The sequence below is a fragment of the Meles meles genome, chromosome 6, assembly GCF_922984935.1.
Source record: "Meles meles chromosome 6, mMelMel3.1 paternal haplotype, whole genome shotgun sequence".
Lineage (NCBI taxonomy): Eukaryota > Metazoa > Chordata > Mammalia > Carnivora > Mustelidae > Meles > Meles meles.
Genome location: NC_060071.1, coordinates 139,169,201 through 139,183,593, shown reverse-complemented (window position 1 = coordinate 139,183,593; position 14,393 = coordinate 139,169,201). Strand labels below are relative to the sequence as shown.

Here is a 14,393-nt window from a genome sequence, read left to right as displayed (position 1 = left end):
GTGGTACTTGGCTCTGCTACTGTGTATGACGTGACACACTGTCACCAGCTGCAAGCTTCACCCATCAGCCACTTAGTTTCTGACATGCTGTCTATCGTGTAAACTCTCAACAAGCTTATCGCTGAAATTCAGAGTTTGCTGGTCAGTGACCTGAGAGATGCAATGGCAAGCCGTCTTCATTTGTCAACATGTGCTCGTGTCTGTGTAGTGCCTGCCCCATAATGCCCTGTGCTGTATTCCAGAGCCGACGTGCCATCTCCCCGCAGTATCAAAGGTACTGCCTGCTTTCCGAGAGAGCCCCAGCGGGAGATTAATGCGGCAGGATCCGGTGGTCCATTTGTCTCCAAACAAACAAGGGCATGTAAGTTAACTGTAAAACAATGAAAATGGTAAGATTCCTCGCAACATACCTTCCATGCAATGTGAAAATGGCACAGGCGTGCTTTGCTGTTTCTTCCCTGTGGTCAAAGAAGCCGTCCTGGCGGGAGGTGGGCATTTACTGCTCTGGCTCTGAAATTTCTATTGTCGGTGGCCCTACGGTTGCTTTGAGATAAACTCAAATTCCTCTGTGGTATGCACCTGCAGATCTGGATGGAAGGCCACATGATGCGTTCACAGGAGTCCTCAAGTATTGGGAACAGAAGGTGCTAAACATGGGTCTTATTTGCTTACACAATGGCAAGCATGGGATATGGCTGAAGCTTCCATCCAGGGACAGAGAGCTTCTGACAACTGCCCTTCCTGCTTCTCTTGTCTTGTGTAGCTACATACATTTTTGTGTATGAATGAAGGATCAGAGGTTTTGCTCATGTAAGTTGTGCTCTAGTAAAATGAGTATGAAGCGACAGAAACAGCGCATGCCCATGGCCAAGCACCCTGCTCTAGGCTATGTGGTGAGAGACTTACTGCAGAAATGTGATGTGGTCGTAGTTCTGCTTATAAGTGATAAATTACCCCATCCGTCAGTTTCCCTTCCCTCATTAACACCTTTATATTGGTGACACAGTGAAATAATATTTTGAATAGATTGGGTTAGATTAAATATATTCTTAAAATTAAGTTCACCTGTTTCTTTTACTTTTTTAAATGTGGCTACTATGAAGTTTAAAATTACAAATGTGGTTCCTATTACATTCCTATAGAAATCTGTTACGTAGTTTATACCCTCAGCACATCTCATTTTGGACTAACCACATTCAAAGTGCTCAGTAGCCATACATGGCGAGGGGCCCCCAGATCCCACAGCACAGATCCAGAGCTAAGGAAGTTCTGCCCCGCAAACATTAAGAGTAAAGGCAGGCCTCGTAACACAGGTGGCCGTGTGGCCAACAAGCTAGAGTGCACCTGCACCTGTGAAGTAGCGGGTTGATTGGTTCTTGTTCAAGAGGAAGTCGTTCATTTGAAGTGACATTTTTGCATCCTCCTCCTGCTCCTTCCACTCGCCTGTGAAGAACGTGTCCCTTCCTCAGGCTGCACATGCACACGCGTGCGTGTAGTTCCTTCTGTCCCCTTTTCACTCAGTCTCTACCAGGTATCTGGACTTGCTGTCTCCTACCTAATTTAAAATAATACTTTATTCAGATACCTTTTGAAGTCTTATTTCTTGGGTAAACTGTAGAATGTTCTAGGCAACCAAGCAAACCACCATGTGGCCACCACATTTTGATTGAGATAATTCCCATACTGTAATATTTACCCATCTGAAGTATGCAGCTCAGCAGGTTTTCGTATATTCACAGAGTTGTGCACCCATCGCCGTGATCCCTTTCCCTCCAAGCCCTTGACCACCACTCATCCACTTTCTGTCTTTGTGGACATGCCTGTTCTGGACATTTCCTATGAGTGGTATCAGACAATATGTGGCCTTTTGTGAGTGGCTTCCTGCACTCAGCACAACACTCTTAAGGCTCCTCTGTGTTACAGCATGTATTTGTACTTCATTTCTTTCTGTGACTGAATAATAGCCCATTGAATGGATATACCACATTTTTTAATCAGGTGACGGACATTGGGGTTGTTTCTGCGTTTTGGCTGTGATGAATAATGCAGTTGTAAATACTCATTTAGGTTTTTCATGAACACGTTTTCATCTCTCTCCGGTAGATACTGAGAATGGGATTGTAGTTGTTTTCCCACAGCAGCTGTCCCACTTTACATTCCCACCAACAGTGCCAACCGTCATCCTCTCTGCCTTTTTGGTTAGAACCATCCTAGTATGTGAAGTGTTGTCTCACTGTGGGGTTTTACACCTCTCTAGAGGCTGAAGATCGTGAGCATCTTTTTGTGTTTGTTGGCTATGTGATACTATCTTTGGAGAAATGTCTATTCAAATCCTTTGCCCATTTTTTAATTGGATTTCTTGAAGCACAAAAGTTTTTAGTTTTGATGAAATCCAGTTTATTGTTTCTTTTTATCTTTTGTGCTTTTGGTGTCATATCCAAGAAACCATTACATAAGTAGGTCATGAAGATGTATATGTACGTATCCTTCTAAGAGTTTGACGGTTTTAGCTCCTACATTTAGGCCTTTGATCTTTTTGAGTTTATTTTTCTGTGTGGTAAGGATCCAGCTTCATTCTTTTCTTTTGCATGCAGATGTCCGGTTGTCCTCACACCATGATTTCCCCCCATTGAATTGTCTTGGCATCTCTGCATAAATTTTCCCTCTAAGCACTCCTTAGAAAGTGGTGTTCTAAAGAGCTGCCAGTTGGGGAAGGAAAAGGAGATCTCTTTAGGAATAAGTCTTATATTCTGCCTTGTTTCCACTCCGAGTGGTAGGACTTTTGGAATCCAGCACACTTTCTGATTAAGGTGATCTCAATACTATTGATATTTTAGCCCAAGTGAATGAACAATGGATTCTTAAAAAAAACCTGTCTCTAGCGTCCTTTGCCACAAATGCTGCAAACGGGTTTGTCCAGGCACCTCCTGTCTTTCTTTGGCTTGTCGTTGGAATTTTTGTGCCTTGGGAACCCATAACCAGGCACGGGCCAGGAGGTACTTCTCCCTCGCGTTCTAGCGCTTAAGTCAGTCTCGCTTCCCTTGCAGTCTGATAGCCACTACTCAAGCCACTCCAGCAGCAATACCCTCTCCAGCAACGCATCGAGCGCCCACAGTGATGAGAAGTGGTATGACGGGGACCGCACCGAATCCGAACTCAACAGCTACAACTATCTGCAGGGCACCTCTGCCGACAGCGGCATCGACACCACCTCCTACGGCCCCAGCCACGGCAGCACGGCCTCCCTGGGGGCCGCCACGTCGTCCCCTCGCTCGGGGCCAGGCAAGGAGAAGGTGGCCCCCCTGTGGCACAGTTCCAGCGAAGTGATCTCCCTGGCAGATCGGACTTTAGAGACAGAGAGCCTCGGCATGGAGCGGAAGGCAGAGTCCTCCCTGAGCCTGGACATCCATAGCAAGAGCCAGGCGGGCTCAAACCCGCTCACCAGGGAGAACAGCACTTTCAGCATAAACGATGCCGCTTCCCACACAAGGTAATGCTGTCCCCTGCTGCCTCAGCTGCTGTGCCCAGCCCGGTCCTGAGTCCGGCGGCCAGCCTCATCCCGCCTTCCCGCACCCACCAGTGTCCAAAGAAGGCGGTTCCGAGGCAGTGACTGCCCTTTTTACGTTTGCCTTGTATCTGCCACCCGACACTTGATTCCTGCCATCCCAACGCATTATCTTACGCTGCAAATAGAAAAAAAAAGTTTGCAGATTTAGTCTTCATGAAGTTGTGTTTGATGTTATAAAAGACTTTCTTCTATACCAGAATCAGAGAAGAATTTTAGAATTCTGGCTGTCAGGTAGTGATAGAGAATGAAACAATCTTTTAAAGATGCTAAAAGAGAACCTTGAGCATATTTTTAAAAGAAAGGGGTCCTTCTAGACTAATGTGGCCTTATTTATGATGCCAAACACATCATCCACACTGCCTCTCCGTCACAGAACATCACTCAGCCCATCTTCGCATGATAATTCTTTTTCAGGAAGTGCCTCCTGACAGTGATGTGTTGATTGGGGGCGGGGGGGTGTCCAGTAGAAAAGTGTGGCTAAAATTAGACATCAAATCTACCTTTCTGAATAAGAAAGTACACATTCTCCAAATTCTGATAGGCAAAATAAATGCCATTTTCCATTTCCTCTTTTGGATTTGAGCCTAAAATCCAAAGTATGGCAGGATTCTTCCGTTTCAAGGAGGAAATATTCTACCACGATGTTTTTGGGCCTATTAATGTCTGTGGTGGTTTCTCCTTTTGCCTTTTATGGTTGTTGGTCATTGATCAGTTTGCCTGATAGCACCTAACCTTGCTGTCAGCTGGGCTTCCTTTATCATTATGCCCTGAAGAAAAGTATCAGAGAAACTGAATTTAGTTTTTCTTTTTTGATGGGAATCTAGGCACATAAATTGTCAGTAAACCCCAGATAATCTAAAAGACAGAGGATGCCCTCTGTGTAATGTGGATTTGTTTAACGTGGTCGGGTAAATACTCAGTTCTCTCGTTGTGTCTGTACTGTTACTGATGAGGTTCTTGAGCTTCCCATCAAGCATTTCACAAGCTTTACTTCTATTTACTACTACCACGTCGCCCATCTAGAAACCACATGACTCCCAAGCAGGAAGGCGATTGGGAAAGTCATCTCTGTATTCTTGAGTACCAGGCATCCAGTTACTTTTCCATAATTCAGAAAATAGAATGTTTGTTTCAGGTAGGTTAAGGACATTGTTGGGAAAGCAGAACAGAAAGCTGAGCATCAAATACCATCCTGCTGTAACGTAGACCTAGGGTCACGTGACAGAGAACTATGGCAATTTTAGGCATGCTGCACCATCTCCTCGATTAATCCTGTGCCCTAACTCAGACTGTTTTTCAGTTCTGAATAGTTTCTATGTGGCTTCTAGGTTTAGCTCAACTCCTGTCTTTTTGGTGTTCAGTTATTTTGAAAGGAGGCTATCTTTTTAAGAATGATATTCCAGGGACACCTGGGCGGCTAAGTCAGTTAAGTGTCTGCTTTTGGCTTGGGTCATGATCTCAGGGCCCTGGGATCGAGCCCCACATCGGGGTCCCTGCTCAGTGGGGAGTCTGCTTCCTCCTCTGCCTCTTCCTGACTTGTGTGCATGTACACACGTGTGCTCTCTCTCTCTCTCTCACTTTCTCAAATCAAATCTTTGAAAAATGATATTCCATTTGGGGATATACATGTCTGGTCTAATTTGGTGGCAGAAGAAAATCAAGTTATGGAGGTCTTATCTGGAATAGCATCCCCATGGAGTAAGGTTGACAGGCTGGGCCTCTGAAGCCAAAGCCCAAGATGTTAGCTGTGCCATCTAACACATGCCGGAGCTACAGAGTTCCCCCCATGAAAAGTAGGTTTTGTATAATCTGGACTTGGATTATCTGAATGTGCTGACGGGGGCTGCCTAAAGGCCTCAAAGGATTATCTAAACTTTCTGCTTCAAACTGACCATGCAGAAATCATTGAAATCATCATTTGGAAGTAACTCTTCTGTCGAAAGTCAGACTTCGTAGAGAAGAATGTGGCCTTTCAGGGAGGGTAGAGGGCTTCCCACCCACTGACAGGTTGAGTCATAGTCATTGCTAGACTCTGGTAAGCAAGGATGCTTTGTGCCTTCAGTCTGCTGATCTTGGCAGAGTGAGCTGGATAATCAGAGCTTCTGCAAACTTCCTTCTCTGAAGGAAAGAGGGACTTATCCACCAAATGCACGGTGCTGGAGAAACCAAAATCACTGCAAATTAGAGTGTGCATGTCCTTAGAAGACGGGAATAGCAATTAATGTGGAGATCTCTTGACAGTGCAGAAAAGAGCTCGTACCTGGGACTTGGTGACAAAATCTAAATTACAGTGATTAAGTTCCACTGTGTGTTTCTGGCTGGGCTGTGTTCCTACCCCTCTGTCCTCCAGTCTCACTGTGGATGATCGTGCAGGTTTTTTGTGGCCCCCCCAGGAGAACTGCATTAATGTAAGTTGATAATTACATAGGCTTGTTCTATTTGCATATCATTAAGAGAAGCCACACACACTGATAACTTTCTACAGTTAAGTCTATTCATGGCTCTGAAGTGTTGCTCCCTAGAATATACATGTGTTTTCTATGAAGTTTGGAAATTTAGGGAGAGATTTTTGGTTTTTGCAATGGCTATTTCACTTTGAGGTCTTAAACCATTCCAAAAATAAAATAAAATGGTTTATGGTGACCATAAGAGAGATGAAGACCTTTCCAGTTTTAAAACACTCTTACCAGGGGGGCGCCTGGGTGGCTCAGTGGGTTAAGCCTCTGCCTTCAGCTCAGGTCATGATCTCAGGGTCCTGGGATCAGCCCCTGCTGAGCAGAGAGCCTGCTTCCCCCTCTCACTCTGCCTGCTGCTCTGCCTACTTGTGATCTCTCTCTCTCTCTCTGTCAAATGAATAAATAAAATATTAAAAAAAAAACAAAAAAAAACTTACCAGGGTCACTGGGGGTGGCTCAGTCAGTTAAGCGTCCAACTGTTGATCTCAGCTCAGGTCTTGATCTCAGCATCGTAGGTTCAAGCCCCACGTTGGGGCTCCACGACCAGCATGGAGCCTACTTTAAAAAAAATAAAAATAAATAAAAGTAAAAGACTCTTACCAGCTGGGCTCTTTTTCTTAGAGTTCTGGCCTGGGCCGTAGGCAGTGCTGGTTTGTGTGGTGACCAAAGACCCCTTAGTTAGCATGTGGTGCTCTCGTCCCGCATAACCAGTGATATTACTGCCGTCAGAACCAGACTCAGCAGCACATGTTATAAAGCTGAAAATTCCCTCCGTAGGTACAAATCCACATTTCTTCTGTAACGTCAGACCTGTCCTGTTCGGGGATCCAGGCTTCCACAACCCCCTCGTGTGCCAGCCATTCTGCCACATCCTCCTGATGCCTGTAGCCCCTCGGAGCTCAGCGGCCAAGGCGTTCCCACGCATGCGGTGACATCCTTTCCCCCTGACATCCAGCACCAGACTGTTTCTCACCCACTGTCCATCCTGAGCACCTCTCCGTACCGTGTGCCACCGCGAGCGTAGTTCGGAGTGCTCGGGACGTCGCAGTCCCTTAAAGTTCCCATCTTTCTGAGTGCCGTGAAATGTGTAAGCCAGGCGATTCATAGACCTGTACCCCTGGCCAAATAATACATTATATGTTAATAAAAAAAGTTCCCACCTTTTGCCTGATGACTCCTCAGGCCCTCGACCAATAATCCAGTTCAAAACTAACACAAATCCTCCACTCCCGACTACGACTGTATCTCAAAGCTTGTTGTAGAGAAGTGTCCATATTCGCACAGAGGTGTGCTGCGTTTATGATAGGTATATGGAGAAGAGTATACAAAAGTCCCGGGACAGCATGAACGGTGAGTGAAGTCATCTCTATGTAAGGTTTGTTTCATCTGCAGGATACAGCTGGGAAGAACTTTTTAATAGCGTCCATGCAAGTATCAGTCACTATCTGGATGTCAGTTGGTCAGTGTCTGACATTCGCTAAAAGGGCTGATTTCAGTCCAGGAAAAATGCCTGCCCCTGGTCATCAGTATAGTTCAATTTCATGACTGTGCTTTTTCTGGCTGACTTAATAAGTTCACTAGTCATGCCCGGAAAGCTGTAGGTTTCTTGAGAGTAGAGGTAAAGAAGGACTTCTTCGATTGAGTTCACATTGAACATCAAGATGTGCCTCAGCCTCCTGGAGTGCCCTGGACTGTCCATGTGCCGCTGTGTCTACATTAGAGCTGGCATGTTTGCCTTTCATTCTTTGCCCTCTTTGGCATCTTGTGTATGAGACAAATATGCCTTCTTTGTTTAGAAATTATTCTGCTGTCTTTATTCTGCTAACGTTTCTCAAATCTCTTCTGCCTGGAATTTTTTTTTTAATTGCTAACAATGAATTGCCTCTCATCTGTGCTTTTTTCTTAAGATGAGAATATTATTTTTGTAAGTGTTATGAGCTAATTCAGAATTTGAATGTGAAGCCTCTGAAATGATAAACCCAGAACTTATCCTCAGCATGTGGTTGGCTCTGCTTGTCTTATGTTGGTGGGTCATTTTCATTGGTCATTTCTTCTTTGGTCTGACACACAGTGGACATTCAGGATTATTGTATTTTGCTTTTACCTAGCAAAACTTGTGCAGATTTGTGCTAAGCTGTTGTACCCCATTTCTTTCAGTTTTGTGGGAGTGGGTGATTATTTTATCCAGAATACAGTGCTGTCCAGTTAACCTCAAAGACTAAGAAATAGAACCACTGTGTTTGAAATTTCAAGAGAACACTGAGAAAATGAGACCTCTCTCAAGCCACAGACATCAGATTGCTTGATGGGGCACTCACCGCCACAAGATTTATCACTGCTCTGATCTGCGATGCAGCTAATTCATTCATCCAGTCAATATGGACAGCCCCGATTGTTCCAATGCCATTAAATCATCAGGCCAAAAGGAATTCGGAAGGAACTGAGTCCATCCCTTGTCCTACTGAAACCATCCAACCCGGATGAGAACTTGCCCAGCTGCCTCAAACTCGGGGAGAGGGAAGATGATCCCAAACAGAGAGAGACTGTGTCCTCTCTGAGCAATTCCCGTGCTTATCATGTCCTCTCCTTCAAAACTTCGACCTGTGTCTACCTACCTGAAATTCCTCTCACTGCAGCTTAAATGCACAATTAAGAGAGACGAAATGGTTTCTCTGAGCTGAGTTTTATCTGAACATTAAGATTTTTGAAGATTTTGAAGCTAAGATTATAAAAATTTTAGATATCAATAAGAAACCATGTGCAATATATATATGTCTTTTTTTAAAGAAAATTTTTTTAAGATTTTTATTTATTTGTCAGAGAGAGAGAGCGAGAGAGCGAGCACAGGCAGAATGGCAGGCAGAGGCAGAGGGAGAAGCAGTCTCCCTGCTAAGCAAGGAGCCCGATGTGAGACTCGATCCCAGGACGCTGGGATCATGACCTGAGCTGAAGGCAGCTGCTTAACCAACTGAGCCACCCAGGCATCCCAAGAAATATTTTTTAAGAAATTCTATAACAGTCCTCCACCCCCAGGCAAGTTGAGAGGGGAATGGAGGGAAAGTAAGTTTGGATCCTGAGATGGTGGTACAGGTCTCATTCTGCCACTCAACAGCCTCTGGCTGGTCAGGGCATTTCATCATGTGGGTCCCTTATCTGGGATCGAATAATACCTGGCCTACTTAACAAAATGGTTGTTTTTCTATGTTTGTGAGAATAAGAAAAGGTTATCAAGTGTATTGCAAACTGTAAATTTTTTTTGAGGTGAAAGGCTTTTGGCATTTCCTTTTTAAGCTCTTCATCACCTGCCTTAATGAGGTTTATCTTGCTCCTTTTCCTTCAACAAACATGGATCTCCCACAGGTCCTGTAATTGTCTTTTATGTGTCTCATTCTACAATTACATTTTTGCTTCTCAAGCTCCCTGCTTTTTCTTTTTCCTTTTTAGATGCCAAACCTGAACGTGACATTCTTCTCAGCTGTGCTTAAAAAAATGATAATATTCGTAGTTCTCTTGTTAGCTCCCTCCTGTCTAGCTCAGCATTGCAGACTTGTTCAGCTTGTGGTCCACGGTGACCCCTGAAGCCCTTTCTACTGTGTATGCCTAGCCACCCACTTCCCTACACTTTATATATCAGTGTGCCCTTGGACTTACTAAATATCTCGTGTTAATTGTTTTTTAATTTGAATTCTAGTTAGTTAACCTACAGGGCAGTATTGGCTTCATAGCATTCAGTGCTCATCAAATAAGTATCTCATGTTCTAGATGAATAGTTTTCTTTACCATAATTATTTGGACATCCCTTTTGCTAGCTTAATCATTCCTGTTTCTTTTCCCCGATCCTTTATAATGAGGCTTCTCAAGCCCTCCTAAATTGTGGAGCCCAGTATTGGACAGAATCAGCTAGTGTTGAACACAGGGGAAGCAGGAGTCCTCCTCAAACATATCCTCCACATTATCTGTCACCCAGAGGCTTAAGTATTTGTTATTTGTACAACTAATCACAGGAAACCCGATCCCCTCCCCTTGGTGTTTGGCCAGCATTCAGCCTTCATGCAGATTTTGCCGTAGCCATTACACAGGTGACTAATTGCTGGTCTCCCCCTCCTGAAAATATCCTTAGTACACCCAGCCTGTCTAAACTCTGTCCCTCTGTGTCATGCCTGGACGGCAGATGACTCCAAGTGTTTCCTTCGGCAGCTTTTGGCAGCGCGAGGGCAAGCATAGCCAGTGTGTCCCACAGGAGGCGGTGGCCTCAGTGACAGAGCAGACGCGCAGGATGGCTCCCCAGGCCCTTAGAGCTCTGGTACTTGGGCTTTTGTCTCCTGACACTCAGGCTGCTCCCTCCTCCGTGGGTTATCCCTTTGCAGGGTCCACAAGCAGAGGTAGCCCCTCCTCCAGGGCGCGGCACATGCCGTGACTCGCAGATAGGTCGTCCAGCATCTTCTCCTAGGAGGTTTGACCATGGCTGGGAAGGTGAAATCACCAGCTCGTGGGGCACTGGGTTCATGGTTTCACTGGGCTGAGACAAGAAGTTGGGACAGACTGCCCCACGTGTCCAGTTACCCTGTGGCCTCCTTTCTTTTTGTGTGAGGTACTGCATGTGTCCGCGCAGCTCTCTTCCTTTTCCAAAATTCATGTCCTGGAATGACCAGACAAATGAAACCTGGTCCGTTTTGAGGAAAGGGGAAACACCCTGTAGTCTGTATGAGAAGTAAAGCTGGTGGCCCCTTTAAAGCTGGTGTGGCATCCAGGAGCCCCCGACCGGATGGCTCGGTTTGGCCATACTCACAGTTAAACTCACTTCTGATACAGTGAGAAAAGTCACGGGTGTTGTATCTGTCATGTCCTAACATATCGATTGCTGTTCTCTTTCTGTTCCGTCTTGCTCGCTCATACCTTCCTCCACAGCTCCCGTGGAGAGATCTAATTTGCGCAGGGTGCCACCAGATTGCACCATATTGAATTAACATGCAATCTATTGCAGCGTATTGAATTAACATGCAAACTGCGGGAGAGTGGAACAACGCAGCCACACAGTTCCCCCTGTACAAGGGAGCGGATGGCTTCATTGTAGTTGTTTTGTAATTAAAGCCGCCTCAGAGATGATCAGGGCTAGCGGGGTGGGCAGCTTCAAGGAGCCCCACCACCGGCAGGGCCCGGGAACGGGGCTGCAAAGGAAGGAGGAGCCCTCCGATTTTAGAGTGGGGGGAGGTGAGAGGCTAACACAGTAGTTCGTAAAACTCTAGGGACATGGGAATCTTTGGGGATTCCTCCAGGTTCCTGGGGCTCTCGAAGATCTGACATAAGCCAAAGAATCTTCATTTACATCAATCCCTGCAGGTGGCCACAGTCATGGCTGGAGGAACACTGCTCCAGGGGCTTCACCATTTCACCCTTTTTTTTTTTTTTTTAAGATTTTTATTTATTTGAGAGAGAGAGGGAGACAAAGTGTGTGCAGAGGGAGGGGCAGAGGGAGAAGCAGCAAGGAGCCCGATGCGGGACTCGATCCTGGACCCTGGGATCATGACCTGAGCGGACGGCAGACCCTTAACCAACTGAGCCACCCAGGCGCCCCGCGGCTTCACGTTCTTGATGTTGACGATAAGAAGTTGGATTTTGATGATGTCATAACAGTCTGAATAAGTCAAGTGATTCGAGCAGTTCTCAATCAGTGTGCTCACTTAGGGGGAGATTCCACAAGAATCCATACTCTAGGCACCAGCCCAGCTCTTATCAAATCGAAATATCTGGGATTGGAGCCCAAGAATGTGTGTTTGGAAAGCTCCCAGGTGATCTTCATGTGCATCCTTGGAATTAGAGGCCAAGTGTTCCAAAGTCTCACCTTGCTTCATGCTGCGAGTGGTATACATTAAGGAAGGAAGCACTGCCGATGAATTATTCATTTGTTTTTACTTTTACTTTTGTTCCCAAATCTAATCAGTTGTTAAGTAGGGCTGTCTTGATTATAACCACTAGTGAATAAAAGTGCGCTGTAATTTCACACCTGAGAGCTGGTGCCAGCCATCACGCTCACAGATAAAACCGATAATCGGGGTCTGTAGTCTTACTTAAGCAATCATCCTTTTAAATATATGCTTAGAAGCATAATCTGTAGATTTAATTATTTCCTACAATAAAAATAAAGCAACACCTAGTTTTAAATACAGCCTGAGTAAAACACATTGTCTTCACACCTAACTCTCTCTTACATTTAAAATGAATAGCTGATTTATTTGACCGTTCTTCTCATCACACATTGAATGCCTACTATGGCCGGCAACTGTGGTAGGCATGGAGAGTACGGCAGTGAAGGAGAAAAAGATCAGCCCTTGTGGGGCTTCCATTTAAGTGGGGGAGACAGACTATCAATAAGATAAGCAAGTTAAATAGATAGTGAGCTCCGTACATGTTGAAGAGAAACCCTTTGTCCAACAACTATTTCCTCGGGAGTTCACTGTATTCTGGCATTGTTAGACACACAAAAATGTCTGCCTTCAAAGAGTTTATAATCTGGTACAAAAACTTACTGAATGCCTCCCAGGAATATGGTACTAATTAAGTATTAATTTGCTTCATACAGGAAGCAAAGAGCTCCAAAAACTGTATATGCTGTATATATTGTTCTCTCTTTGACGTCTCCAAGCCTTTCCTATAATTTCTCTTTTCACAGAGGCCAGACATTACAGCTGAAACCAGCATAGCTATTTTTTAAAACATGGGAGAAACGATTTAAAAATTAATGGACTATGCAGTTTACATTTTATTCTCATGGCAAATTATTTCTATTTTCACCACACATTTCGTCTTTCAAAGCCCCAGGGTTCTGAATCCCCATGCTATCTTATCAAGATACTTGCTGAGAAATGGAAACTACGGGAGTTTCAAAGCTTCTCTGGTGCAGTGGTTTTCAGGTTATGAGTTAAGGACCATGGCATTGGCTGGGAACCAGTTAGAGCGCAGATTCCCATGTGTCTGCCAAGGCACCCAATCAGAATCTCTGGGGTCTGTCCTTCAACATAAAACATGCCCGGACATGCTCCGGCACTAGTAATTCACAAACTCTTGCTTTCACCTCTGGGTGCTAATCGAGGCAGGTAAAGCCAGCCCATGATTATCCAAGACGAAGGTTAGACCCTGATGTACTGTTTTTGACTTGATGGGAATCTGCTTCAGACCGTAACCATGGATGAGTGGAGACACCCCCACATCTGTGTTATAAGTGCGGATGAGGGAGGTATCATGGGGGAGGGGGGATAAGTCTACAAGCCAGAGATAAGCTCTTGTCCCTAAAGAAGCAATAAACAGCCACGACCCTGTCACATTGTGGCAAATGACTGCAAAGGCTACGCCGACTCTTAGCGCCTAGGAAGCTCCTGCTGGTGCTTCCCGAGTTACTGTGTGTTGCTCTGTCTCTGGAGGACACAGTCTGAGCTTGTCTGCGTCTGTCTTTATGTCCTTCCCGATTCCTTTTCCTTCCGGTTCATCTTTCCACTTTTAGTCTGTTTTCCACAGCAGAGTCCTACTAGTATTTTGTTCTTAGTGATTTAACATATGGCATTGACGGAGGAGTTCTGCATCCCTTTTCTTCCTTTTAAAGGCAAACAAATGGGATATTTCCTATCAAGAGGTAAAAACTAAATGAGATTACATGGCCTCTAAATTTATGCTGCCCTTTGAGGTCTTGGGAGAGGTTTTTCTTTCTCTTCCGCTCTAGCTACAAGTCTTTGGAAAAAGAAAACTGTTAGAGCGATCAGAATATGGCCAGTCGTTTCTTTTGTCATATTTTTTGTGAAGTTTGAGCCTGGTCCCTCCTCCTTAATTACAAAAATAAAGATGTTTATGTTTGTTCTGTGGCAGTCAGACCCATTTAGTGTGGCGAACTTGGCAGATCCCCTTTGTTCCGTGCCCTGTTCCCTCTAGTCCGTGGCAAATCCTCGTGGACTGATAAGGTCTTCTCCTTTCAGGCCATCTACGTCTGATTTATTTTTGTGGGTGTGTTCTCATTGAAGTGTGACACGTGTAGAGAAAGAGGTTCAGGTCATACTGTCCATTGGCGTGAATTTTCACGAAACAAACATATCTCGTGTAATGTCTACCCAAATCAAGCACTGGAACAGAGCCAACATCCAGACACGTCCTCCTCTCACTTGTCTTCCCCGGTCATTCCCACCTCCTCGCCAAGGTAAACACAGTCTCGGATCCTAAAATCACACACACATTTTGCCTATTTTTGGCTTTATGTGAGTGGAATCACGCCATATGTTTTACTCCGTGTTTGGTGTCTTTAAGTCAACAGTACGTCGGTGAGCGTCACCATGTGTCTTAGGTAGCATCAGTTTAGCTGCGTGGCTGTGTCAAATTTACCACGT

General features: G+C 45.1%; 1 protein-coding gene across 7 annotated transcripts in view; it reads left to right on the top strand.

Annotated features, from left to right (window-relative positions):
- SIPA1L1 (signal induced proliferation associated 1 like 1) overlaps positions 1 to 14,393 on the top strand; it is a 398,364-nt gene that overhangs the window by 354,594 nt on the left and 29,377 nt on the right. For all 7 annotated transcript variants that reach the window (XM_046008524.1, XM_046008528.1, XM_046008527.1 and 4 more), the window contains 2 exons: positions 243 to 361; positions 3,048 to 3,490. In XM_046008524.1, coding sequence (XP_045864480.1) covers positions 243 to 361; positions 3,048 to 3,490 — 562 coding nt within the window. The remainder of the gene's footprint in view (positions 1 to 242; positions 362 to 3,047; positions 3,491 to 14,393) is intronic.